The 26,892-nt window shown below is 37.5% G+C and overlaps 1 protein-coding gene across 1 annotated transcript in view; it reads left to right on the top strand.

The window, feature by feature from the left end:
• The window catches only part of LOC120514553 (kazal-type serine protease inhibitor domain-containing protein 1-like), a 117,455-nt gene that overhangs the window by 53,309 nt on the left and 37,254 nt on the right, over positions 1 to 26,892 (top strand). The window contains exon 3 of the mRNA XM_039734989.1: positions 25,955 to 26,115. Within this exon, the coding sequence (XP_039590923.1) occupies positions 25,955 to 26,115 (161 nt within the window). The remainder of the gene's footprint in view (positions 1 to 25,954; positions 26,116 to 26,892) is intronic.

Genomic DNA, 26,892 nt, shown 5'->3' with positions numbered 1-26,892 from the left:
AATGAGATGATATTTGAAACCATGAGTGCTTGGAGATGTAACAATGTTTATAGAGAATCAGACCAGGAGATGGTGAGAATGAAATATGTGCCGGCAAACAAGGCAAGAGGAACAGGCGGAAATGTAGTGAAGTAAACAGGACAGTGTCACATTACAGTAATAACCAAACAAATTACAAAGATAAAAGCAGAAACAAAGTGCAAAGCTCAAAATCAAAGAAACATGCTTTAAAACTTCTCCTAACTAGAATCCTTTGCCTGTAACTAATAATACGTTTATAAGTTTCTCACCGTCACATTAACAGAGTACAGTGACATTGTCACTTGCATGTGCTAATCAACTGGGAGCTTCAGTGGAGCACCATCTCTACTTTAGGACACTTCGGCCTGACCCAGAATAAATGCCTTTGGGAAATGTCCCTGCACTGAAATTGCTTGTAGGTACAGGATAAAAGAGGCTGCCTTACCTCACTTGGGGAGTCAAAGTCAGGAGATGAGTAGGGTGACACTCACCTGAGGATGTGTGTGGTCAGATGGGTCTGGTGTGTTTGAGGCTCCGAGATGCCCCCTAGTGGGCTCACAGTCCCTGGTTGAACTGGTTTGTGAGCTAGGAGATTAGGGGTGTTTTATGTTCAAAGATTTAAGAATTATTTAGAAAAATCCATTGCATGAACAATAAGAAACGAGACTCAACAGCATCACATTTAACGACAATGCCTGACCACATAAGGGTATCAGACATCATCACTATACACAATATGGTTATGGCCATCAAAGAAAACAAAATATTATCACATTTGTACATTTCCCTTCTGTTCTCATAATTGTCCAGTTTTCGAGCTCCTTTTCAGGGCGATTCGTCCAAGAATGTACGGGCATCTCATCTAGCAGATGTTCTTCTAGAATTGCTTCAGTTCTCTTCTACACTGTTTTGGGTTTGGCTGGAAAACGAAAGAATGAAATCTATCCATTTTCCAACCTGTTGAATCTACGTGATTATATAGTTGCAGGAGACCACATGAGGTACGACAGGTGCCAACATGAGATTAAGAAATAAAAGACTATATGTTAAAGAAATGATCATACTCTCTGTGTGTTCTTGAGTGTTTCCTCCAGGTTATCTAGGTTCCTTCAATGGTTTCCCAAAGATATGTGAAGTTGATTGATTGTTTCCTCTGTTCACCCAGTGCTGCAGGGACAGAGTTCTAGTCCAAAAGTGTTTATAAAAGGTATCAATGAATGTACCTGTAATTATTTTTATACACTGTATACACTTATAGTACAAGAAAGTTGCAGGATTGGTTACTTCTTGAGTGTTTAAAAAGAGCTAACCTGTGTTAAGAAGTGTTATGATGTGGGCAGAGGCCATACCCAGTTACATTCCTCAGATAGCTCATGCATTGTTGTTACCTTTATTGTGTCGTGAAGAGAAGGACACAAGTTGAAGTTCAAACAGTTTGCAGTGAGCTTTCTGGGTCTAGAAGAATTAGTCAAACATGCTGACGTTAACGTGCTTTTAGATCATCTTACACAGTGAGGTTCTCTGATTGCACAATTACTGGAGTTTATTTATATGCTAGGCATCTCACACAAAAACCTGTCATCATAACTGGCTGTTTTGTTTTGGAATCCTGATAGTGAATAAATATTTCATCACCAGGAACATTCCTGGAGAAGATGAGTTGAAGAGGAGGGAGTGGAGGTGGGCGTCTTGTTGACAGAACTGTTCGAGCTTACATTAAAGCAAACTGCTCATCCACATCTTTGATAACAATCTCTACTGATGATGTCCATGAAACTATTTTAATAAAAAAAAAAAAAGATATTTCTACTGACATGAATCCAGTAAGTGATTGTTTCCTAAGAACAAGCCCCAACAAGTTGACTGTCATGGTCGTTATATTTCATGCATGAGTTCTACGAAGCTATTTAGTATATTTTACAAGTTTTTCATTTTTTGTAATAGTTTTGCAGTGTAAACCCTGGACCATTTTAATGATTTCAGTTCTTTGCTAATAATAAGAAGCACAGAGCACAGTTATACAGAAAATGCATGTGACAGTGTCTTCCCTTTCTTTTTTTTTTGGTTGCCTTACTATTTGTTTCAACATTAATACATAATTGATTACAAACTCAGCTTTCCTATGACTAAATATACTGTAAGACTTATTCTCCATGTAGCCCCAGATTTAGGACTCCATGATTACAGGTCTGTGCAAACTAAGTGTTTCTGAAAGATTAACACACCAATCCCAGTTATTCTAATAAAGGAGTAACACTGTTTTCAACTGCAATGAGTATTTATAGTTAGGTATAAACTAACTGTTTAAAAACAAGATTTTAAAACATCTCTCCACATATTGAGTACACCTCCCACTCCTCCTCAATATGTTATTATAAAGCTGTCTTCATTGCCCACCTCTCTGCTTACACCCAAAAGGGGGAACATCATTTCCTCTCCAAGCAGATATCCCTGAAGGTGGCAGCATATCACTTTTATTCAGTGGTTATTTAAAGTTCTCACTCCAGCCACAAGTACTGTATTCCTCTAAATGTTACCATTTATCCAGACAATGAACAATCCATGCAGACCAAAACTTATAATATGTAAATAATTAACTATCAGTCACTATCTCTACTTATGCAGAAACAAAGAACGTGTCACTATGAAGTACAGGCAAGCATCCTTGTAATGAGAGTGATTCTCTTTAACCAGGAATTTATTTTAAAGTTTACTGCAGAGAAACACAAAATAAAGTTCAAAAACTTTATATGTGTGCTAAAATCCAAAAGCAATGGCCCTATATCTTGCAGTAAGAGTTAAGAATAACAAGTAACCAATAAACAATATGTTGCTGCATTATGTGAGACTTATTGTCCTACATGCATGTGTTGTTAATGAATGTATATATTAGTATAGAAGCTCCCCTAACAATGAATTAGTTACCACCAGTGTAAGAAGTGACATATACTTCAGACACCAACTGAGAGAACCCTAGGATGAATGCTGTCCTACAAATACAATCCTGTGTGGCATGCAACACAGTTCTTTCTGTGAAAAATTGGCCTGCACAACAGGTGTGAATGAATGGCAAAAAGAGATTTTGTGTTCAGTCGTAGAAATTACATAGAAAATCTGTGATACTATTTGGAGCAATGATTAAAATGACCAATAGAACTACGGGATTGCGTGCTGGAAGAGTTGATGAAAATTCATGCAGCCTAAATCCACAAACAGGAGGCATTCATGTCACACAGAACTGCAGCTCTTCGTTTGTCTCATTGATGAGTTACGATTCAACCAATGATGATAGATAGATAGATAGATAGATAGATAGATAGATAGATAGATAGATAGATAGATAGATAGATAGAGAGTGTGGAGGACTGCCGGCCTCTCATGCCGGTCCTCAACCCCAAGCCGCTGGGAGGAGCCCTCCCGACAGCAGGATAGTGCCCCGAGGTCCAGCAGGGCCTTATGGACTTTGTAGTATTTATACACAGCCCTGCTGGAGACCTTGGGGGCCACCAGGAGTCACTGTGGGGGGACTTATGGGCTCTGTTGTGCCTTATGACCCGGGAGTACGTCATGGTCATGTGACGGGAAGGAACGACGTGCTCCCGGGTTAAAGTAACGGACCGATTGCCCTGACCCGGAAGGAATAAGGAACTGTGGACTGTTGGGACAGGAACACCTCCGGGTCAGGGGCTATAAAAGGACGATGCCTCAGTCCAGACACTGAGTTGAGCTGGGAGGTAGAGGAGCAAAGTGTCTGGGCGAGGAGAGAGATTATTGTGTTTATAGTAGTGATTTATGAGTAGTGTGGAGGGTGCTTGGTGCACCGTGGAAAAGGAAAATAAAAAGTATTGGACTTTTACCTGGTGTCTGGAGTTGTCCCTGAGGGTTCAAGGGAGCACTAGCGCCCCCTACTGCCATAATAGATAGATGGATAGATAAAATATGAACACAAACACAACAGATCAAGAGTTGGGGAGCTTCCCTGTATACTGGTTGAAGGTTCCAGTCTTCTAAATCAGGGTCACAGTAATGCAAAACAAACATTTGACAACAAAAGAATCGTTTCTTGGAGCTTTTATAGAATGCGTGGCAGGAAGTACAACTGATAGGGAGGAAATGAAATCAAAAGTGTGTGTGATGTTGATTGAAGAAGAGGGGGATGACGTCAGAATCAGGGGATGGAACTGAAGTCATCACGATGAGGCTGGAAAAGAGGTAATTCAGGGAGCTGGAAGGGAAGTCCTCTGTAGTAAGTGACATGGAGGTGGATACATTAATCTTCTGTGTTTCTGTTGAGGAAGGGAAAAAAGGCATTGATGCTCCGTTGCAATCCCCTATCTTCCGTTTTTTCACGCCCTATCGAGCCCTTTGACTGTCCCCTATTCATGCGTTTGTGACAATAGATAGATAGATAGATAGATAGATAGATAGATAGATAGATAGATAGATAGATAGATAGATAGAAGTGTAGGCTTAGAAGTATATTTCGATTTAGGTAGTTTACTTTAAAGTAGGACAAACCAGATCTAGATGAAATATACGATTGGAGACAAATAAATGGAAAGACTATAAAAGTGAGAAGAGAAATAAAAACAATAGAATTTGCCAGTTACATGGCCATTCAAAGGCCTTGGCTAAAAAAAGACAAACTACTTACATTTTAATTGAAACTAATAGAGGAACACAGAACAAACAAAATGTCTAGGAATAGTAACCTGGACAGACTTTTGAAAACAAATACCTAGACAATGGCCACCATGCTCGTGAATGTTTGATGCCGAAACACGAACAACTTGATCCCTTCTTCTATTTCACTGACCCAGAACACAGTTGACAGCCAGACTTGTTCCCTGTGACACTGTGCTATTCAATAGGTTTCCTTGAGTTGTTTGTGTTTTTGACTACAAGTAAAACTTTATAATATCAGATAACGTCCACTTTTTAAAATTATTTTCCCTTGGGTATTATCTCTTACTCCACTGCTGGATTAAGGATGCATTCCCATGTAAAATCTGCTGCTGTGGTCTACATATCTGGTCTATACAGTATTTACTGATAGTTGTTCATGGAAGAGCATAGTAGGATGGCAAAATGCTTAGTGCTGCTGTCTTAAAATTCATTGGGCTCAATGTTCCAATGTGCACCTTTCTCTTATGTCCATATTGGTTTTCATCATAGATAGATAGATAGATAGATAGATAGATAGATAGATAGATAGATAGATAGATAGATAGATAGATAGATAGAAATTTAGTTGTCCCCAGGAGAAAATATGGCTTTTTACAGAAGCTCAACAAAATGAATAAATACTAAATAAATAAATAAACATTTTAACAAACAACAACAACCCCCCTCAAATGCATAGCAGAATTACTAAAAAGAAAGAAAAAATTCTGACTTGGCCAAAACTAAAAAGAGCCGTCAGAGTCGCACTGAGGCATCATTAAAGCATATAACAGTTGGCATAAAGGAGCCCCAATAGCATTAATTGACACACTTCCACTGAATAATTCAAGAGTTGAAAGTTCTTGGGACTAGAGTGTCAAAGAGAGGATGTGCAGGTTTGTTCCAAATGACCATCAGTTTTGTCTTCATTCTGTTCTAGTCCTCTACTACCTCCAGTTGTTTGAGAGTTCATCACATTACTGAGCTTGCCTTCTTAATCAGCTTGTTGATTTAGTAAGCCTCTCTTAAAGTGATGTTACCAGCCCAGCACACCACAGCTACAAAATTCACACTAGCCATCATAGAGTTGTAGAAGCTGTCACTATTCACATTAAAGGAGTGCAGTCTCCCAAAAACATTGCACTGCTCTCTCTTCTATAGTTCCTCTGTGTCACCTTTTTTGTAACTTGGAGACCAAAACTGCATACAGTACTTCAGATGAGTTCTCATCAGTACATTATACTGTAAAGCTTGAACATAACTTCATGTACACTACACATCAGGGCGCTATATAACCTCACATTCTCTTAGCCTTCTTAATGTCTTCTGAACACTGTCTGGCAGTTGTTAGTGTTAAGTACATTATAACTCATAAATTTTTCTCATAAGGTGTACTTTCGATTTTCAGACTTCCCATTATGTATTCTAACCTCACATTTTTAGATTAAATTTCATCTGCCACATATCTGACCAATCCTGTATTCTGTATCCTGATTCAATAGTTTCTAGATCACCTGCCAGTCTACCTAGCTATGGAGTACTATGAATAGAGAGTTCTATAAACAATTCAATTGGCCAGACTGATAACTGCTTTAAGTACATTCCAAATAACTGTGATGGCAATGCTAGAAGGACAGCAAAGGTACTCATTTATGTATAGCAGCGAATCTAACATATACATTTTGAGTACTGAAATACAAGAGAAATCACATCATTTTCTTTGCAGTCCCAATGAAATTCCCAATGTCTATCAGTGTTAACAATGAACTAATCAAAGAAGGATTAGTAATAGATGTGCAGGGCACACACACACGTGCGCACACACAGAGACTTAGATTAGTTAATGTGCGAGCAAATCTATCCATTCTAGAAAGAAGATGTGTTCTTGGGAGAGCAGAGGTATTTTTTTTTATAGTGGGGTGCTCTAATTGTTTTTAAATGCTTGGATCCTTTACCAGCTATGACAGGTAATGTCCACGATACTTTGTAAACCCACAAGATACACTTTTCCCCTGGTGGTACTGCACTGGCAGGCGGTGCTTGATTTGTAAATCATGAGTTTGTCATAGCAGCTGCCCAAGGACAGATTGTGGGGTGCACCAACAATAGTAATTTGTGTCCCAGATTGCAGCACTGTAATATTTAAATACATCATCAGTCTAATAAATACATAAAATCAATACTTTTTACTTGTACACACACACATATTTTAGTATTTCACTTAGGTGTCATGAAATTTTTTTTCACTCACTGCACTTTGTACAGTACACTTGCATTGAAGTTTTTGCTGTCCTCAGTCTTGTCTGATGTGTCGCCATTCCCTTTGCGTTGCTCCCACTGCTTTAATCCCTCAGCCTCCATATCAGCATATACACCTGCTGGGCTAGAACCAGTTTTTATTTTTATTTTTCATTTATTTAACTGCACTAACCTGGTGGCACAGTGCAGAGTGGTAGCGCTGCTGCCTCACACTAAGGAGACCAGGGTTCATGTTCCGGGTCGTCCCTATGTGGAGTTTACATGTTCTCCTTGTGTCTGCGTGGGTTTCCTCAAGGTGCTCCAGTTTCCTCCCACAATCCAAAGACATGCAGATTGGGTGAATTGAGACTCCTAAATTGGCCCTAGTGAATGGGGTGTGTGTAGATCCATGTGTGTGTTCGCCCTGCAATTGACTGGCACCCTGGCCAGGGTTTGTTCCTTCCTTGCACCCTATGCTAGCTGGGATAGCCTCCAGTGACCATGTTTAGGATGAAGTGCGTTAGAAAATGACTGACTGGCATAATAATGTATTGTGATTTGTGCAGCAGTGTTTTTGCTGCACTTCATATCAACCAATCAAAACCATCCAGGCATAACATTAAGTAGGCTACTTTTTAATAAAGTTTAAATAAAATCTGTGTAATAAACTTTATTTATTTAAAAGTTATAAACAATTAAAATTGATTATTTTATGTAGATTTTGCCATCCTGGAGAACATGGATGTTTTAGAGCTCAGAAGTCTAAAACTCAGAAGTCAGTCATGGCACCTGCCAGTTCATAACTCCTGAATAGCTCACTTGCTGTTCCACAGTAACCCTGGTGCCAGCATTTATTTTTATGTATTTAATAACATATAGTGGAAAATATTTGCCCTATGCTCTTTTTTTTTAATTTTAAGTAGAACATCTTGGCTGGAGGATGTTTTAGAGCTATCAGAATCAAGTACACTGAAATAATATTGTAGTACTGTTTAATAAATCATGGTATGCCTTGAACACGGTGCATGTGCATAAGATGGTAAATTACAAAACTGTCATGGATATTCACTGTACTGGAAGGTTTGCCTGAATACACAAAGGAATAAACTTAAAACACATCTTCTTTGTAGAAGTAAGTGCAAACGGTCATCAAGAATATAAGAAAAGTTAGTGCAGTCTTCATGTTTTCATTTATGTGACTTCCGTTTGTCATTCTTTCCTTTTTTAATTCCATAGGCAATCAGAGAAAGAAGCGAATGCCAATGCATTTTTTTTCCTTCACTTGGCTTTTATCTCTATCTGTCCCCTCAGGGCTCCAGTGCATTGCTTCAATGTTATTGCATTATTTCAATATCAGATTTAAAAAGGATATTACTTTTGGAGACAACAATTTCATTTTTTATTGCGGCTCCACTGAAACTACACTTTCTGTCATTTCTCCTTGAATGCTACTAACAGTATTAAAAAAATCTTTTATCATTTTTTTTTCTGTATATCTCCAAGCTGCAGCCAATTTAAAATAAATGTGTGACCTACTTGTAAACTTAAGATAAAGATGAAAAAGGGTGCGTTTTTAAGATAAACTGTCAATTGCAGCCCCCGTATGTCCCTTTCAGGCCTCAACAAAGCTATTTGCTCTATTATGGGGACCAAATTAAGGCTCTGTGAAAGTGGGAGTTGGTGTGGGGGACGGGGGCTGCTGCTAAGAATTAGACACCAGTTAACACATTAGTGTAGCTTCTTGCCACCATTAATGATCATTTTTTTAATCCTTGCAATTTCTTTATAGACCATTAATCTGTTAAAGTGTAAACTGACATGCTTTCGCATTTGGCTCATTTAACTCTTAAAATGGCCTGCATCATTACCCCATAACATTTTTTTATCTGCTGCCTGGACATTTAATTTGCATAAAAAATATATATAAAAACTGGTTTACCTCCAAAAGCGAAAAATGCTGACATTTAGCAAAAAAAAAAACCTTTACATCTTGCATGCACATGTCTGTCACATAATTTGTTTGACATTTTCTTTCATACTCATGAGGCAATGTCTTTTATTACGGCTCTTCAAGTCGGAAAGTCACCAGGGGCCTCATGTATAAACTGTACGTACGCACAAAACTTTTGCATACAAACATTTCCATGCTCAAATCGTGATGTATAAAACCTAAACTTGGCGTAAAGCGATTGCTCTAACCCTGAAATACAAAAGTTCTCCGCTCGGTTTTGTAAAATGGCAGCATCCAGCGTCAAAGCAGTGCTACTGTTTTTGTGTGGTTTCCCTTTCTTTCTTAGATCCACCTCCCTGACACGGCTTTATAAATACACTGAAATTAACCGCATATTGTTTATTAGTTTAATGCATCTAATTGTAATTAACCTGCAACAATATAATGGTCCACAGAATGGTCAAACTATTCTAAATACCATAGCTGCTTTAATGTTGTTACTCCCACTGCACCTTCTTCTTTCAGCTGCTCGCGTTAGGTGTTGCCACAGCGGATCATCTTTTTCCATATTACTCTGTATCTGAGTAGGGAACCACAGCTCTACAGCAGCTGATCAAAAGAGAATTATCGGTATACAGCATCAAGCACATACGGCAAACGCTTCAGAGCCTTTCCTCGCAGTTCAGAAACAGTTTCATAAAACTATAACTATAGAACTATAAACACACTCAATCAGTCCATCGAGTGCTCCTTGTAGAACTGTTTATACTTATAAGTACATTCACCTCACTGTAACTTTGCACTACTGTTATAATATTGCACAACCTGAGCCACTTTATAAAGCGTGTATTTACATATGACAATATAATTTTTTAAGATGAAATGCAGCAAAATATGTTTATTATATTATACAGATAAAACTTTAACTTCATTTAAATAATCTAAATTGTTAATAATAAAACATGTAAGGACACGGTGCTGCAGCGCTAGCGAGGAGCTGGCGCTCCGTTCACGGATCGTTCCTGCCTTGCGCTGTATTCTTGCTGGTGCTGGCACTGGATGGGTAGAATAATTTAACATATACTACAAAGATATTTCAATGTTCCTTAAAAGTTTTGAAGAATTGGCGTTCTCAGCTTACAGATGGTTTAACGTCTATTACAGAGCTGATTGTGTGGCAATTGGGTATTTGGAGAAAGAAAAGTAAGAACAGGAATTGGGTTAGAATTGGTTAGTATGTTTGAAAGAGACAGTACTGCTGCAATAAATTATTTAATCGAAGGTCGCGCACGGCGCCATGAACAATGAGGCATGAACAATCACTGCTCTACCATGTTCCCATGTTTAATAACGTGCTTTAACTCCTACCATCATGAAAATATCAAGTATACATCTCAGTATTGTAGTTATTCAGAGACCTGTAATATCATGAATGTAATGGATGCTGTCTCCTGTCAGAGGAAGAGAAAGCCAATTTAAGAAGCATGTAGTGATTCACACACATAGAGTACATAGAAGATCAAATACAAAACAAAGCATTTAACGTGCTACTTTAGTTACGATGAGATTTGAGTAACTAGTAAATTAATTGATTTAAAAATGAAGATTATGGGTGGCGCAGTGGTAGCGCTGCTGCGTCACAGTTAGAAGACCCGGGTTCGCTTCCCGGGTCCTCCCTGCGTGGAGTTTGCATGTTCTCTCTGTGTCTGTGTGGGTTTCCTCCCTCAGTCCAAAGACATGGTGGATTGGTGATTCTAAATTGGCCCTAGTGTGTGCTGTTTGTGTGTGTCCTGCGGTGGGTTGGCACCCTGCCTGGGATTGGTTCCTGCCTTGTGCCCTGGGATTGGCTCCAGCAGACCCCTGTGTCTGGATTCAGTGGGTTGGAAAATGGATGGATGGAAGATGAAGTTTATGATGTTCTACTTTAATGACAAAATAAACTACATGATTAAAGTGGAAATTTCGAAATTAAAGTTGACATTTCCTGTTTTTTTCCCACTGTGTGCCTATTTTTTTTTCTCTGTGCCCTAATAAGCTTTCATATGACACTTAGATGGTGGGCTACGACTAGCCTTTTCACACTGACTTTGATATCTGACAATCTGATTTTTTATTTCGGGCACTGTGCGACTTTCTGCACTTGAACTTTCGAGTTTCTCCGACACTCTATGTCACTTGGTCAACTCCTTTTTGTTGTTTATACCACTGTTTAAACCAACAAATAGTATGTTTTTCCTTTCCTCCACTTGGTATTCGCTGAAATTCTTCTATTTCCCCTCATGCTTTTGCCAATGCCTTTTCACAGAACGCTGAGCTTAACAGCTATTTATGTTGATTTGCATATTCAAAGAGGCATAATTCTGGGAGGAGTTGGGGTGGGGCAGTAGGCGTGTGCACGTGCGTTACTTTTCATGCTGACCGGGATTTATGTAGTGGAAGAACATGAAAGTTGGCGTTCGCACAGATTTATGCATCTGGATTTTTTTTTGACCTGAAATTAACAATTTACAGAAGGTCAAGAAAAACTGAAATATTTTAACAAGCAACAACACAGAAAAGAACTCCTAACCTGGCAAATGACAAAATAGATAGATAGATAGATAGATAGATAGATAGATAGATAGATAGATAGATAGATAGATAGATAGATAGATAGATAGATAGATAGATAGATACAATAAGAACACAAAGACATTTAGGAGAGCTGCTGCTGTCTAATAATAGTATTACCGGCAGGAGTATGATGGATCAGATTGTGGTCAGATCTTCCCAGTTGTGGCACAGGTATACTTTTAAAAGCATTTCACATTTGAATATAGGTGGTTAGGCTTATTGTTTCCACAAATGGAAAATGACACATACTGATGGACATTTGTTATTGTTCCTTCCAAGAACTGTGATTGAAATCACCACACATTTGAAATGATTTATCATTTGAGTTTTTGTAACAGAGTGAATTGTTTCTGTTTATGAGTCTCAATTTGCAGAGGGAAGAATGTAAACATTTTATTAGGATTATGTAACTTATCTCCTTAGTCCACCTCCTGTTTTTTTTTTCAACTCTGTGTAATCATATCAGATGAAACTTGTCCAGCATTAAAATAGCATCAGGGATAGGAAGGTTGAAATAGTTCTCTGCAGTACCCAAAATGCCACAGTGCCTAAAGGTGTTGCGATTTACCATGAGAAGTGACAGTTCCTCCGTCATATTCAAAAGCAATCAAACATTCCCTAGTACTGTGGAAGCAGGCCAGTTCTGAATCCTTTCCATCTTACTTTTATCCTTAAACTGGGTCTTCACCCTTTCACTCTTCAGACAAGCTACTCTGCTGTAAGAGAGCGCCTTAGAAACTACTGATCATAGTGCTACCAGCTGACGACTGGAATATTTAATATAACCGACTTTATGTTCCTTACCGTCTCTTTCATTTTTAAGGAAACTCAAGGTTTAGTGCAATCAAGACATATGAAAGTGATTCTTGTCATATGGCAGCTATTCAAAATGAGAAAAATGACCCTAAACAGCTGAGATGTTCACTGGTTGAGTTATACACCTTCAGGCACAAGAGGCTCCTGTTGAATAATATAACATTACTTTCTTACACCCACATAATCTAATTCAGAGTCACTGGGGTGGGAGACATTGCAAAATTAACTTTGGGAGTGACTGCTACAAATGTCAGTTTTCCATCTTTTTCTTATAGCAATATCTTCAATATATCTCATCAGAGATGTAGTTGGACTCGAAAGGAATTGATGCTTGATAAATTATATGGCACCATAAAGTTTTTTCCATAAATTAATGTTTCCTAACTATTGAAGTTAATCTGGCTTTTTGTAGATCTTGATAATGTCTTTGAGGCAGTTTCTGTGGCCACCTAGGATACTCTGACCATAGAGGACTCATCTGGTGAGAAGGAGTCTGGCCCAATCAGCAGAGTGAGTCCCACTAGATCATAGTTCCAACGCAAAACTCATCAAATGCCTACTGATCTTCCAAGTTTCCATAAAATATTTGCATTGTATACTACATACTCTTCATAGTATAGAAAAGAAAATTAGCACTTGGAAGATGTTAATTGATTATTAATATAATTAATATAATATAGGGTCATTATTGCCAAGTGTATAGAGTACAGCATAAGAGTGGGTATTAATATCAATCTATGAATTAAAAAATTAGAGTAAGAACCATCAAAACTTACATAATAACATAAATAATGCAAACTAACACAAGATATATGTGACTCAAGATAGGAAATGCTTTAGCTTTGCTATTTATATTGGTGGACATCTTGACTTTTATCAACCTCATACTTTATTGAAGCGGTAAATTAATCCATTAGTATGCAAGTACAAGGAAAATAAATACACTTGGAATGGAACGACTTGATTTAAATCAGACAGCAATCAGAAGATTTTGATTAAAACGGAACATGTAAAACTAATGACTGTGAACTGAAATATATAATGGTTTAAGAAGCTGATCAACAACACCACAGTGTCAACATTGATATGCCTGGTATCAAAAAATCTGTTTTGAAATAATTCAAATTAGGAATCAACCAAGGAACCGAAACACATTTAAGAAAGGCATTCAGGTCTAATTTGCTGGTGGAGGCTTTAAAGGCACCAACAATCTGGCCTCGGTGGATCACAGACCAGATATTTTGATGGCTGAAAGCCTTGACTCAGTTCCCAGAGGATTAAACATATGCCTGAACCTTTATTTTCTTCTGTTGTTGTTCTTTTGTTCCAGTTAAATAAATATAAAAAAGTTTTCTTATTTGATCAATGTTTCATTTTCACTGTAATATAAACCCCCATGATAAGAACATCAGTATTCATTACTTTGTTAAATATTAAAAATTCATTCTTTCAACTATTTTCAAAATTCTGTAGTCCTCATGCAAGGGTAATGCAGATTGTTTAAGCAGTAAAAGGTGCCTGGGCATCACAGAACACACATCCCTATTGACTGTGGGCCAACTAACCTAACTTGCACTTCTTTGGGATACAGAACTCACACTGTACAAACACTTTGAGAACCACTGATCTACATGGAGATTGAAACCATTTTGAAATTCTTTGGAACTCTTATACCTCAAGCAATTTAGTATGCATTCAAGAACTTCTCCAAAATTTCATTTTAGTTTTTTTTTTTTTTTGCTGCATTTTCCATTTTGTCAGCTTCTTGTGTGGCTGTTTTCCCTTGTTTTGTGCTTCTGTTTGCAATGCTACATACAGCAATTGTTACAAATAATGCTAAAATTATAAATTCTCAATACACACTAATTTTGCATTTTTTTTCTATTTTTGTGACCATTTACCTGTTTTTAGGCCACTCATTTTGGCTTTCCTTGATCAGTTTTATTTCCTTTTGGAGCTGGGTAGCTATGTCGTGAGCTTTTCTACTGTACATGTGGTAACGTTTTATGTAACAAATGCTATCTCATATCTCTAAGAAGATGCAGCATAGAGCTTTCCTGGTGCATATTTACTGTACAATCTGAGACACTGCAGCTTGTGTCTGTTGTTATACATTCACTGAGCAAATTATCAAAAACATGTTTATACCTGCTTATCCATGCAATTATCTGATCAGCCAACCTTGTAGCAGCAGTGCAACACATAACATAATACACGTGCATGACAGAAGCTTCAGTTAATGTTCACATCAAATGCCAGAATAGGGAAAAAATGTCATCTATGTGATTTTGACCATAGCATGATTGTTGGTGCCAGACAGGTAGGTCTGAGTATTTTTGGAACTGCTGATCTCCTGGGGTTTTCATGCACAACATTCTTTAGAGTTTGCTCAGAATGGTGCGAAAAACAAAAAGCATCCAGTGAGTGACTCTTCTGGAGAAGGAAATGCCTGGTTAATGAGATGGGTCAGAAGAAAATGGCCAGAGTGGTTTGAGCTGACAGAAGGCTTTGGTAACTTAAATAACCACTCTGTACAAATGTGATGAACAAAAAAGCATCTCAGAATGAACAGCATGTTGAACCTTGAGGTTGATAGGCTACAACGGCAAAAAACTACTGTCAGCCAAGAGCAGAAACCTGAGGCTGCTGTGAGCACAGTGGACAGCTGAAGACTGAAAAACGATGGCCTAGTCTGATGAATTCTGATCTCTGCTGAGGTACACAGATGGTAGGATAATAATTTGATGCCAGCAGAATGAATCCATGCACACAACCTACCTTGTGTTAACAGTGCAGATGTAATAACGTGCAGTGCGCCATTACTTGTATATATATATATATATATATATATATATATATATATATATATATATATATATATATATATATATATATATATATACTAGCAAAATAGAAGTAGTAGAGAAGTAGTGTGTTAAAGAAGTAATGAAAAAGAAAAGGAAACATTTTAATAATAACGTAACATGATTGACAATGTAATTGTTTTGTCATTGTCATGAGTGTTGCTGGCATATATATATATATATATACAGTATATATATATATATACATACATGTCTACATATATACACACACATATACATACACATATATATATCTATATATCTATCTATCTATATATCTATATATATATACTGTATATCTATATATATCTATATCTATATCTATCTATCCATATCTATCTATCTACTTTGATGTGCGACCAGCTGTTGCTGGGGGTGCCAGAATCCATCGAGGAAGAAAAATGAAAAACATTATTTGTACAAAATCTTAATTTATCTATCCATTCCTAAATAATTAAATGGGCAGGCTATTTCGTATCAGTGCAATACGCTGCTTGTTAAAACGGATGACTCCTCCTCTTACGTGCACTTAGTGCTGCATGGGTATTATGAACTATCGTATCTGTTCAAGTTCTATTTAAATTTTAAATATAAGTAATTTTTATTTAGTTGACAGAAATATGTTTAGTAGGAATGTAAGTTAAATTTAGTCATCATTGCATAAATTTTTCTTCACCATAGAAATTTAAAGACTAAATTCAACTTCCATTCCTACCAAAGATATTTCTGGCGACTAAATAGAACCTACTTATATCTACATTTGAGCTATTGAGCTGTTGCCTGCCTGCCTGAATAAGTCACCTTCACTTCGCTCTTACTTTTTTACTGTTCATTTAATCATGGCTAGTCGCGGAAAAATTATAAGATGGAAGGAGGATTAAACGAAGTATGGCTTTACCAAAACAATTATTGATGGCGAATAAAGTATCCATTATTCATAAAGCTTCAATTGGTGATCTGTTTTTCTGCGTTAACCTCATATTTTTTCAAACTTCTTCTCAAACCAAGGGGGTGGGAGGGTAAAATGAATCGGGAAGCGCTGATCAATGTAATCGGTGTACCAGGAAATCATGCATTGAGAGAAGTTCCCCTTTGTTTGTAATGCAAAGTGTGATTAAATGCGTGATTTTTTAACGCGTTATGGAGCACATGCATCGAAGCTTCTCAGCTGTGCTTGTGCTAAGAAAAGGAAACATTTTAAAAATAACGTAACATGATTGTCAATGTAACCTTTTGTAAGTAGTGCCAGGAGGATTCAGAGTGTGGAGAAACACTAGAGAGTGTATTAACTTGTGGATTTTTCTGTGAGTATTTGGTGGCAGCGTGACAAAGTTGCTTCCGCAAGACCGCGTTAGCTGCAGAGCTCAGCTCAGAGCGAAATGAGGTGAATGGGAGGGGAGATGATGACGTGACTCCCCCACCCACCTCAACTGTCAATCCCCCCACAAACACAGTCTCTCAGAATTTGCATAAGCACAGCCCTTCACCAGCAATTTTAACTTAGTTACAAAGTGATCAAAACTCTCGTGTATATCCTGCGTCCTCTCATTAAACTTGTATCCCGCATTAGTCGTGGGCATGACAAACGCCAGCGGCAGCCTGTCTATGAACTTAATTTAAACTTTAGGTTTACACCGTGCTTTGTTTCCGAAGTAGCTGCAGTCATGAATATGCTTGTATGCGTCACTGTGCATGTCAAACGGCAGTGGGAGAATGAATATGCTTGTATGTATCACTCGCTTGCTTCTTATTGTTTCACTGCCTTCTCAATTGTATAATGCATGTTTTCTTCAGCGCTTTTTGGAGCTCTTCCTTGTTTTCTACATACTGCGCTCACAGTCAGTTCACGTGATTACGTGGGAGGCGTGATGATGTCACACGAACCTCCGCCCCCCCCACGGCCATCGAGCTGAACTCCATTACAGTATATGGAGAGAAATAGGTTCCAGTTATGACCATTACGTGTAGAATTTCGAAACAAAATGAAACCTGCCCAACTTTTGTAAGTAAGCTGTAATGAATGAGCCTGCCAAATTTCAGCCTTCCACCTACATGGGAAGTTGGAGAATTAGTGATGAGTGAGTGAGTGAGTGAGGGCTTTGCCTTTTATTAGTATATATATATATATATATATATATATATATATATATATATATATATATATATATATATATATATATATATATATATCCTCTTTAATAAAACCCTTGTGTGCATCCAGTGTCCGTGTGTGTGTGTCTTCTGGTGAAGTGCACATGCACGTGTTCAGTCTCTTCCTGTGCATTCCCTGTGCAGAGAGAGAGACAGATATACAGTAATCCCTCGCTATATCGCGCTTCGACTTTCGCGGCTTCGCGGATTTTAAATGTAAGCACATCTAAATATATATCACGGATTTTTCGCTGGTTTGCCGCTTTCTGCAGACAATTGGTCTTTTAATTTAGGTTACATGCTTCCTCAGTTTGATTGCCCAGTTGATTTCATACAAGGGACGCTATTGGCGGTTGGCTTAGAAGCTACCCAATCAGAGCATGTATTACATATTAACTAAAACTCCTCAATGATATAAGATATGCTTCCCGCGCGGTGCTTGTTTGCTTCTATCTTCCTCGCTCTCTCTGCCTGACGGAGGGGGTGTGAGCAGAGGGGCTGTTTGCACAGAGGACACAGACGCTCCTCTACAAAATGCTACTTTATCGCGGTGCTTCTGTATACTTAAAAGCACGTATTGATTTTTTGAATGTTTGCTTTTCTTAGCGAGCGCTCTCTCTGACATTCTCTGCTCCTGACGGTGCTCCTTTGAAGATAAGATATGTTTGCATTCTTTTAATTGTGAAAAAGAACTGTCATCTCTGTCTTGTAATGGAGCACAGTTTAAACGTTTGACTAAAGGGTGTTATTTCATGTCTAGAGGGCTCTAATAATGTTAACAGGGTGGGAGAGTTTATAAGGGCTTAAAATATATAAAAATAACCATACAAACATATGGTTTCTACTTTGCGGATTTTCACCTATCGCGGGGGGGTCTGGAACACAACCCCCGCGATGGAGGAGGGATTACTGTACACACAGGCACACACACACACACACACGAGTCACACACACACGCACACATGAGACACAAACACACACACAGGCACGCGCGACAGACAGACACACACACAGGCGAGAGACAGACAGACACACACACACACAGACACAGAGGCGTGCGCTTAAAGAGACACACACGCGAGAGACACACACAAAGGCGCGCAAGAGAGAGACACACACAGGCGCGTGCGTGCATTGTTGCAATGTTACTTTTCTTGGTTGTTTATTTAATTACAGATTTTTCAAATGTTCATTTTTTCCCCTGTGCTTAAAACTCATTAAAAAAAGAGTTTTTAGCGAGCGGGTCATAAGGCTATAGCGCAAATTCTTGCAGTGTTAGTTTTCTCTGTTGTTCAAGGTTTTCTTAGTGTTATTCAATGTTTTTACATTTAGTTTACTATTACGCTGTGCTTTTCTGTGGTATAGTTAACTATATTTGTGCTTAAAAACTTAAAAAAATATATATTTACATACAGTTCATATGCCTGGAACGGATTAATTGTATTTACAAACAATCCTATGGAGGAAATTACTTCGGTTCACGACCAAATCGGGTTACAACCAGAGTTTTGGAACGAATTACGGTCATGAACCGTGGTTCCACTGTATTACTGTCAGACAAAATTACAGGCATTTCACGGAAATACAAACCAGTATTACTGAGAGAGAAAATTAAAGGCATACAATACAGTGATGTATATTACAGCCACATACAAGGTCCCTTGCCATTTAATATAGACTGTTCCTACTAATGTTTATGCACTACTGTTCTAGCGCCCGTTATTTTAATATCTAGTATATATATATATAAAAAGGGACGTTTCTTTTTTTGCTGATTATATATATATATATATATATATATATATATATATATATATATATATATATATATATAAATAAGAGGCCTTTCAGTAAAATTATTGCTTTCATTTTTCTATCCCAATATGAATTGTGAGAAAGAAAATTTAGAATAAACTGCTTAGTCATATGGTCTTGCCATGGTTGTAAAGGATTTCCAGGTTCCGGAATAGGACTGGTGTAAAGCAGTGTTATCCTCTTGTTCAAATGGTATACAGCACTGGGTACGATGTGACTGGTATAAAATGCAATATTATTATACTCTTTGAATAGTCATTTATGTAATGAAATGAAACCAATAAAATCAATAAAACATGCAGTGTTTATAAAAATAAGTTTGCTATCCTCCGGTTCAGGGTGCTTTTCTGCTCTAGCTACTGTATAGAGGCCCCTGACCCTGACTAGGAACAAAGGCTAATAGAAGCATAATGGTCTGGTCCGGTTTGCTCCTACATATTGTTTTTAGTACTAAAATTTCAAAATACAAATCATCCCTTCTCCCAGGTTTGACCAGTATCATCTGTTTCTGGAATGGGGGTCACTATCTCTTTTTAAAGTGATTTCTTTTCAAATCCAGTCAAATGCTAACAGCAGAGACATAACAGGTCTTCTGGACACCTGGTGAACTTGACCTTTTATCTGAATTTCCTTTGATCTGCATATCTCGCCTGAGGGTGGTTTGAGCTGGCTATGCACGTCTATGTTGGGAACTTTTGTCAGGCAAAAGTATTCTTTGTCTTGTTTGCAGCTTCTGTCTTTAAAGTGCTCTCTCATCAGTGCATTTAGTTTTTATCTTTCTGCAAGTCTTAAACCCTGGCATTCTGGCCTGCTTATACACATTATAAAAATGTCACCTGAGATGCTATGTGACAGTGAAGGTTTAATCTTGCTGGGGAAAGCTGAGATGTTTAGGTGAACAGTTTTGAATGCACAGTGTAATGAATGCAGGGAAGCATGAAATCCAAAATATCCACCCATCCATTTCCTAATCCTACTTAATCCAATTTTAGGGTTGTGGGACAATAGGCCTTGGCAGCATTAGTTGTAAGACATTAATGAACTCTGGACAAGGTGCCAATATTTACTGTATACTTAACATTGAATAATACAGGATGAGGATTCCTAATCCAGCTGGGATTTTGGGTTTTCAAGATTTTGAAATATTTTCAACTTCCTAAAACACTCGCCCTCAGTTCCTACAATCTGTGCACTGGTGCTAATCTGGTGAAGATTGATCGAAGATTGTGATATTTACACAAGATGAGAGAATTTTACAGATCATAACAAGTTTTTCCTGTTATAAATTTAGGTTTATGGAACATGATAAACAGGAATCTTGCTTTAGACAGGAAGATAGATAGACAGAACTTTATTTGTCCCCGGGGGAAATTTGGCTTTTTAGAGAAGCTCTATAGATAGATAGATAGATAGACAGATACTTTATTAATCCCAAGGGGAAATTCACATAATCCAGCAGCAGTATACTGATAAAAATAAACAATATTAAATTAAATAGTAATAAGAATGAAAAAATAAAAATAAAAAAAGCAGACAATAACTGAGTAATGTTAGCATTTACTCCCCCGAGTGGAATTGAAGAGTCGCATAGTGTGGGGGAGGAACGATCTCCTCAGTCTGTCAGTGGAGCAAGACAGTGACAAAAGTCTGTCACTGAAGCTACTCCTCTGCCTGGAGATGACACTGTTAAGTGGATGCAGTGGATTATTCATGATTGACAGGAGTTTGCTTAATGCCTATCGCTCTGCCACAGATGTTAAACTGTCCATCTATCTATCTATCTATCTATCTATCTATCTATCTATCTATCTATCTATCTATCTATCTGATGTTTGAGACTAAAGCCCCTTGTCACTTTTAATATATACAGTAAGTCATGATAATATTTGTAGGTGTACTGTGAGCAGAATATTTATATAACATATTTATTAAATATATTACATTGCACAGTTCAAATGTACTCTTTTCAATAGTTAATGCTATTCACTTTTTCATTAGTAAGACAGTACAGAAGGAAAATGTTTTGTAATTGAATCTCTGCCAGCAACATAGACACACTCATTATAAAAAAATGGCAATTAGGTCCCACAGTCCACAGACATGCAGGTTAGAATTATTGGCGATCCTAAATTGTCCCTAGTGTGTGCTTGATGTGTGTGTGTGTGTTTGTGCCCTACGGTGGGCTGCCGCCTTGCCCGGGATTTGTTCCTGCCTTGCGCCCTGTGTTGGCTGGGATTGGCTCCAGCAGACCCCTCTGACCCTTTAGTTAGGATATAGCAGGTTAGATAATAGATGGATGGATGAATGCTTGTACTGATGAACTGCACACAGATGTTTGTGGTTAGACTTACCACATAACATGTAAGAAAACGTGTGCATGGTGCAACATTCAGGTACATTCAGAGACTTAATTAATTTTGTTCAACCTTAGCACAATCTTATTTTTTAGTTATTTCATCAAAGAATCAATTGTCATATTTTTGGTTATCATATATTTTTCTCAAGTTATATTTTAATGTAACAGTAATAACACAATTACATGTGTTAGTAGAGTATATAAAATATATGGTTTTAAATAGCACTTTGCAATATGATGATGTATCATTGTTATTTGTTGGTTGTGGAGGTCCTAATTTCAGGTTAATTTCAGTTCAAATGTATTAAACATACAATATTTGAAAGACGTTCCAAATGTAGAGATTAAATCTGTATTAAACTCCCAACCTCAAATTACTGGCTGCACGAGACCATGATGGATAGTAGTTCAATGTGATGCATTGCCTATAAATATACTGTTAGAGAAATATTGAATGATTATACAGGTAATGCATCAGTGAGGTTGTTGTTAGTGTAATACAAATTATGATTATGTTTATTCACTGTTTGAATAATAGAGTCACACTTGACAGGTTCGTTTCCAATTCCCTTCATTTCCATATAATTTAAGTTGCTTTTATTTTTCCTTTTTGAGCTTCATGACCATAATAAATTACCTATTGTGATATTAGGTAACAGGAGCCGTGAGCTGGTGTGACAGGGGTCCACGCAAGCCACTGTCTCCGAATCTACAGGTGTTGCCATGTGTGCACCTCTGCAGGCGTTTTACTGTTTTGCCATCAGGAGCAGCTGTCAGAAAAGTAAATGAGGAAAATATACAAAATATACAAGTTGAAATAGCCCATCTAATGGTAATTTGAAAAGATAAACTAATCTGTAATTGAAGTCGCACATAGTTTTCTTTCTGTTGTAAGAGAGATGAGTTCGAATATTTACCTGTGCTTTTCAAAGGAAGTTTGTACAGCACATACTATTTGAGATCTCTGATGGAAGGCTGAGCTTTCCGGACAAATGTACTTAAAGAATAAGTCTGAAACCTTTCATGACTGGCTTTTACATTCCTAAAAGATAAGAATATTTTTGACTTTGATATAACATGCCATGCTGTGCATCTGCTATGTTCATATATGTATGTGCTCCACTATGTGTGTCAGCATGATAGTTACCCTGGTGACTGCAGTGTCTGAAGAGAACATGAAGCATCCAATTGTGCAGATTTTATTATTGAGCAATGGAGATCAAGTAAGGTCAAGTCAATTTTATTTATAGAGCACATTTGAAACAACAGGAGTTTACCAAATTGCTGAAGTTTCCATAAAATACACCAATAAATATGTGGATTAAATAAATAAATACACCAAAATATATAAATAAAATAAGAATAGTACTCTAAAGCAAGTTGAAAAAGCTAAGTTAAAAAAGAGGTTTTCAGACTGGCTTTAAAAATGCCCAGTTGGTGTTGACCTAATATAAAAAGGCTGACTATTCCAAAGCTTAAGGATAGCTATTGCAGTAGGCACAGAACCCTCTTAAATCGAGACCATGGCACAACCAGTAACTTCTGGACAGAGGACCTAAGTGATCACGAGGGAGAGTGAGGGTGTAAGAGGTCAGCAAGATAACAGGGGGCCAAACCATCCATTGACTTAAAAACAAACAGTAAAATGTCAGCCTCAATCCTGTAATGAACAGGAAGCCAGTGGAGAGAAGCTAAGACTGGTGTGATGTGATTCTGTTTCTGTGTGTCTGTTAGGAGCCTGGTAGCAGCATTCTGGACAGTTGAAGATGAGCAAGGGATGACTGATTAACGCCAATGTATAATGAGTTGCAATAGTCAAGCTGAGAAGAAACAAATGCATGAATTTGATTTTGAAAATCAAAGAGCCACACTCTCAAGATCGATCATTGTCATTTGCAAATATCAAAACACAGAAGTTGTTGAAACACCTAGTTTTAAGGACAAAACCACAGTTATAGTCGTAACAAAACAAACATTTATTCCATTACCTTTTCCCAAAATAATGGTTAAATTTTGCCACAGCACTATACTCTCAATGGTTCTTTACTTGAAGTATTTAAAGTTTGGACACTTCTTAATTAAAGAAGCCATCTTTTATCCAAAGGCTACCATGATGCTATGGGTCACGTGGCATTGACACTTTGTACCAGTAATTTCTCAGTTAGCATTTCAAGACTTTACTTCTTTATGAGAAACTTTATAATCAGAGGTAAATATACCATAGGAGACAGATTTTAACAACCCTTGAGAAACACCCTTGTGTTTATTCCACAGATGAATCTGCGTTGTCAGTCCTTGGCTGCACTCTAGTGCCTCTGCTGATGGCTCCTTCCACGAGTCTGCCTCAACAATATCTGCCTGGAATCTCAGTGAGGACCAGTGGAAACAACATCTGCCTTGCTTTCCCCAACACTGGGAGCCAATCCAAGACTTACCAGTTGCCCACATGCATAGGACAATAGATTTTAGCAGAGGAGAAGTGACTCCTAAGTGCTTGCAGATAAGTGGTCTTTATCCAGGCCCCTGCTTTGACACTCAACACCATCTTGATTCATGTCCTGGTGCAAAGCCCAATGATTCTGCTACATTACATCTGTTCTTTCGAGCTTTTAATCTCTTTCAAATCTGCATTTCAATTCCTTTAGATAATTGCTTACTTTTCTTAATATACTGACCAAATAATATTTATTACTTAATAAAAACAGGGTGCCTACAGCGCACATGAAATAAGTAAGCGCTCATGTACAATTAGTTCACGTTTTGCAGCACACTTGTGCTTCACAATGATTTCCACAACTCTCTAGATTACTTGAACTAACACATGCACAACTGCCCAATTTTTGAAAACTTCCCTTTAATGGAGCAGCATTTTCATTAATGAGATATTGTTGTTCAAGAAAATGGCCACATATAAAATAATGACAGAAAATACAAAAAATTTAAAATGCATTAAAAACCAAAAACAACAACAACAATATGTATTTATATAGCATGTTTTCTTACAAATGATGTAGCTCAAAGTGATTTACAGGATGAAGAAAGAGAAAAAAGACAAAATACAAAAAGATTAGGCAATATTAACATAGAATAAAAGTAAGGCCTGATGGCCAGGGAGGACAGAAAAAAAAAAAAAAAACTCCAGATGACTGGAAAAAAACAAAAACAAAATCTGCAGGGGTTCCGAGGTCACGAGACCACCCAGCCCCCTCTAGGCATTTTACCTAATATAAATGATCTCAATCAGTCCTCATGGTTTTCAGGTTTCACATGGAAGACCTTGATGATGATGGTCATGTGGACTTCTGGCCTTCAATCCATCAATGTAGGGAACAGCACGGTGCTTTGATCAGGTGGATCACCACCACAGAAAAACGGAAATAGAACAGCAGAGAGAGTAGGGGTTAGTATGCATTTCGGAGCCACCAAAAATGATAACAATAATTAAATGCATATACAGAATATCAGGGTTACACTAAAATGAAGCTATAAGAAAGTCATGTTAAAATAATGAGTTTTTAGCAGTTTTTTAAACTGCTCCACTGTATATGCCTGGCGAATTTCTATCAGTAAGCTATTCCAGATTTTAGCTGCATAACAGCAGAAGGCCATCTCACCACTTCTTTCAAGATTAGCTCTTGGAATTCTAAGAAGACACTCATTTGAAGATCTAAGGTTACGATTTGGAGTGTAAGGTGTAAGACATTCTGAAATATAGGATGAATTGAGATTATATAAGGCTTTGTAAACCATAAGCAGTATTTTAAAGTCAATTCTAAATGACACGGGTAACCAATGTAGTGACATCAGAACTGGAGAGATGTGCTCAGATTTTCTTTTCGTAGTTACTGTAAGATTCTAGCAGCTGCATACTGTACTCGTTGCAATCAATATATGTCTTTTTTGGGTAGTCCTGAAAGGAGTGTGTTACAGTCATCTAGCCGACTATAACAACAATGTAAAAACAATACTAAAATAAATTTAAAGACATGTTCCTGAAAAAAATGAGGACAACGTAATCTTGATACCTAGATCAAAATCCATGTATTCTGTGTAAAAGAATGTGACTGTTGTTTCAAAAACAATCCTTGAACTTTTTTAGCCTTGTATCATGAAGCATTATCTTGCTGAAAAGCCCATTCCCAGAGGAGTACTCTGCAACCACATCTGATGACAGTTCAACCTTCAGTCTTACCCATTCTCCTACATACATAATCCTTTGCTACCTTCCTTCTTGTTTTTAATAGTGTTGTCTTCAGAGATGATGCTGTCCTTGACTTAATAAAGGTCTCACCCAATGAATAGCCAAGTACATCTACAGGCAGAACTGTCTCATTGCCACAATAAATGTGCAGCTCTCAGTTGTATCATATACACCACTGAGATTATAACATCAGCAAAATGTTTAAAGTGCTATGCAGAATGACTTAATGACTATTAATAGTGTATCTTCACTGTGTCTTTCTTCAGCACCCCATATTGTCTCCCCTCCATATGACATCTGGAATGTTACTGGAGAAGATGTCATATTTGGATGTGAGGTTTTCGCCTATCCCATGGCTTCAATTGAATGGAGAAAAGATGGCAATGAAATGTTCTTGCCAGGAGATGATCCTCACATCTCAGTTCAGGTAAGGCACCAGAGTTATGATTTTTAATGTATTTTGACTGTCTGTTGACAAAGCAGTAGTGCAGTTCAAAAAGTTCAGAATGGAAAATATGCCAGTCTTGTCAGGAAATACTTTTTACCACAGGCAGCTCTTTAAATTTGTACGTTTCTGGAACAGAAAATAAATAAGGAGTCAGACTTCATACCTTGTGGCTTTAAGGCAGCATACCATACCAATGACCACATGACTTGGTATTCCAGCCCAAAATTATTATGGAACCTCTAGCATAGCTTGTATAATTTTTGTAATATATATAATGGCCACCACACGTTAGAGTGCATTGGATCCTGGTATCTGCTTTTGTGGAAAAAAGCACCCTGCTCTGAAAAAAAAGTATATAAAAACAAGGGAAGGATGACTATTTTAATTAATATGAACCAATATGATAAATGTGCTCACTTTTTCTACATAAAATACGTTTCTTTTCTTTTTTTGAAGAATTGCTTGAATGTCAGAAAAAAGAAACATCTTGATTATATGGGTTGATAAAAGGAATAGTAATTAACCAGACAGTCGTGAGTCAAAAGGACTTTTTACCAAAATCAAAGCTAAATACTGTGGTCGATTGAAGAACTGCAACTCTAAAGAGAAATGTTGTGGTGCCAACCCAGTCATCCCATTAGAATCAAAGGAAAAATATCAAACAAAATACATGCTGTGTGGCAAAAAGTGGAACAAAATATTTCTAAAATCCAAAGGAGACTGGGAAACAGCAAATTTAAAGTGTTTATCTGCAAG

This window comes from Polypterus senegalus, chromosome 1 (assembly GCF_016835505.1).
Source record: "Polypterus senegalus isolate Bchr_013 chromosome 1, ASM1683550v1, whole genome shotgun sequence".
Lineage (NCBI taxonomy): Eukaryota > Metazoa > Chordata > Cladistia > Polypteriformes > Polypteridae > Polypterus > Polypterus senegalus.
This window is presented reverse-complemented; position numbering and strand designations above follow the sequence as displayed.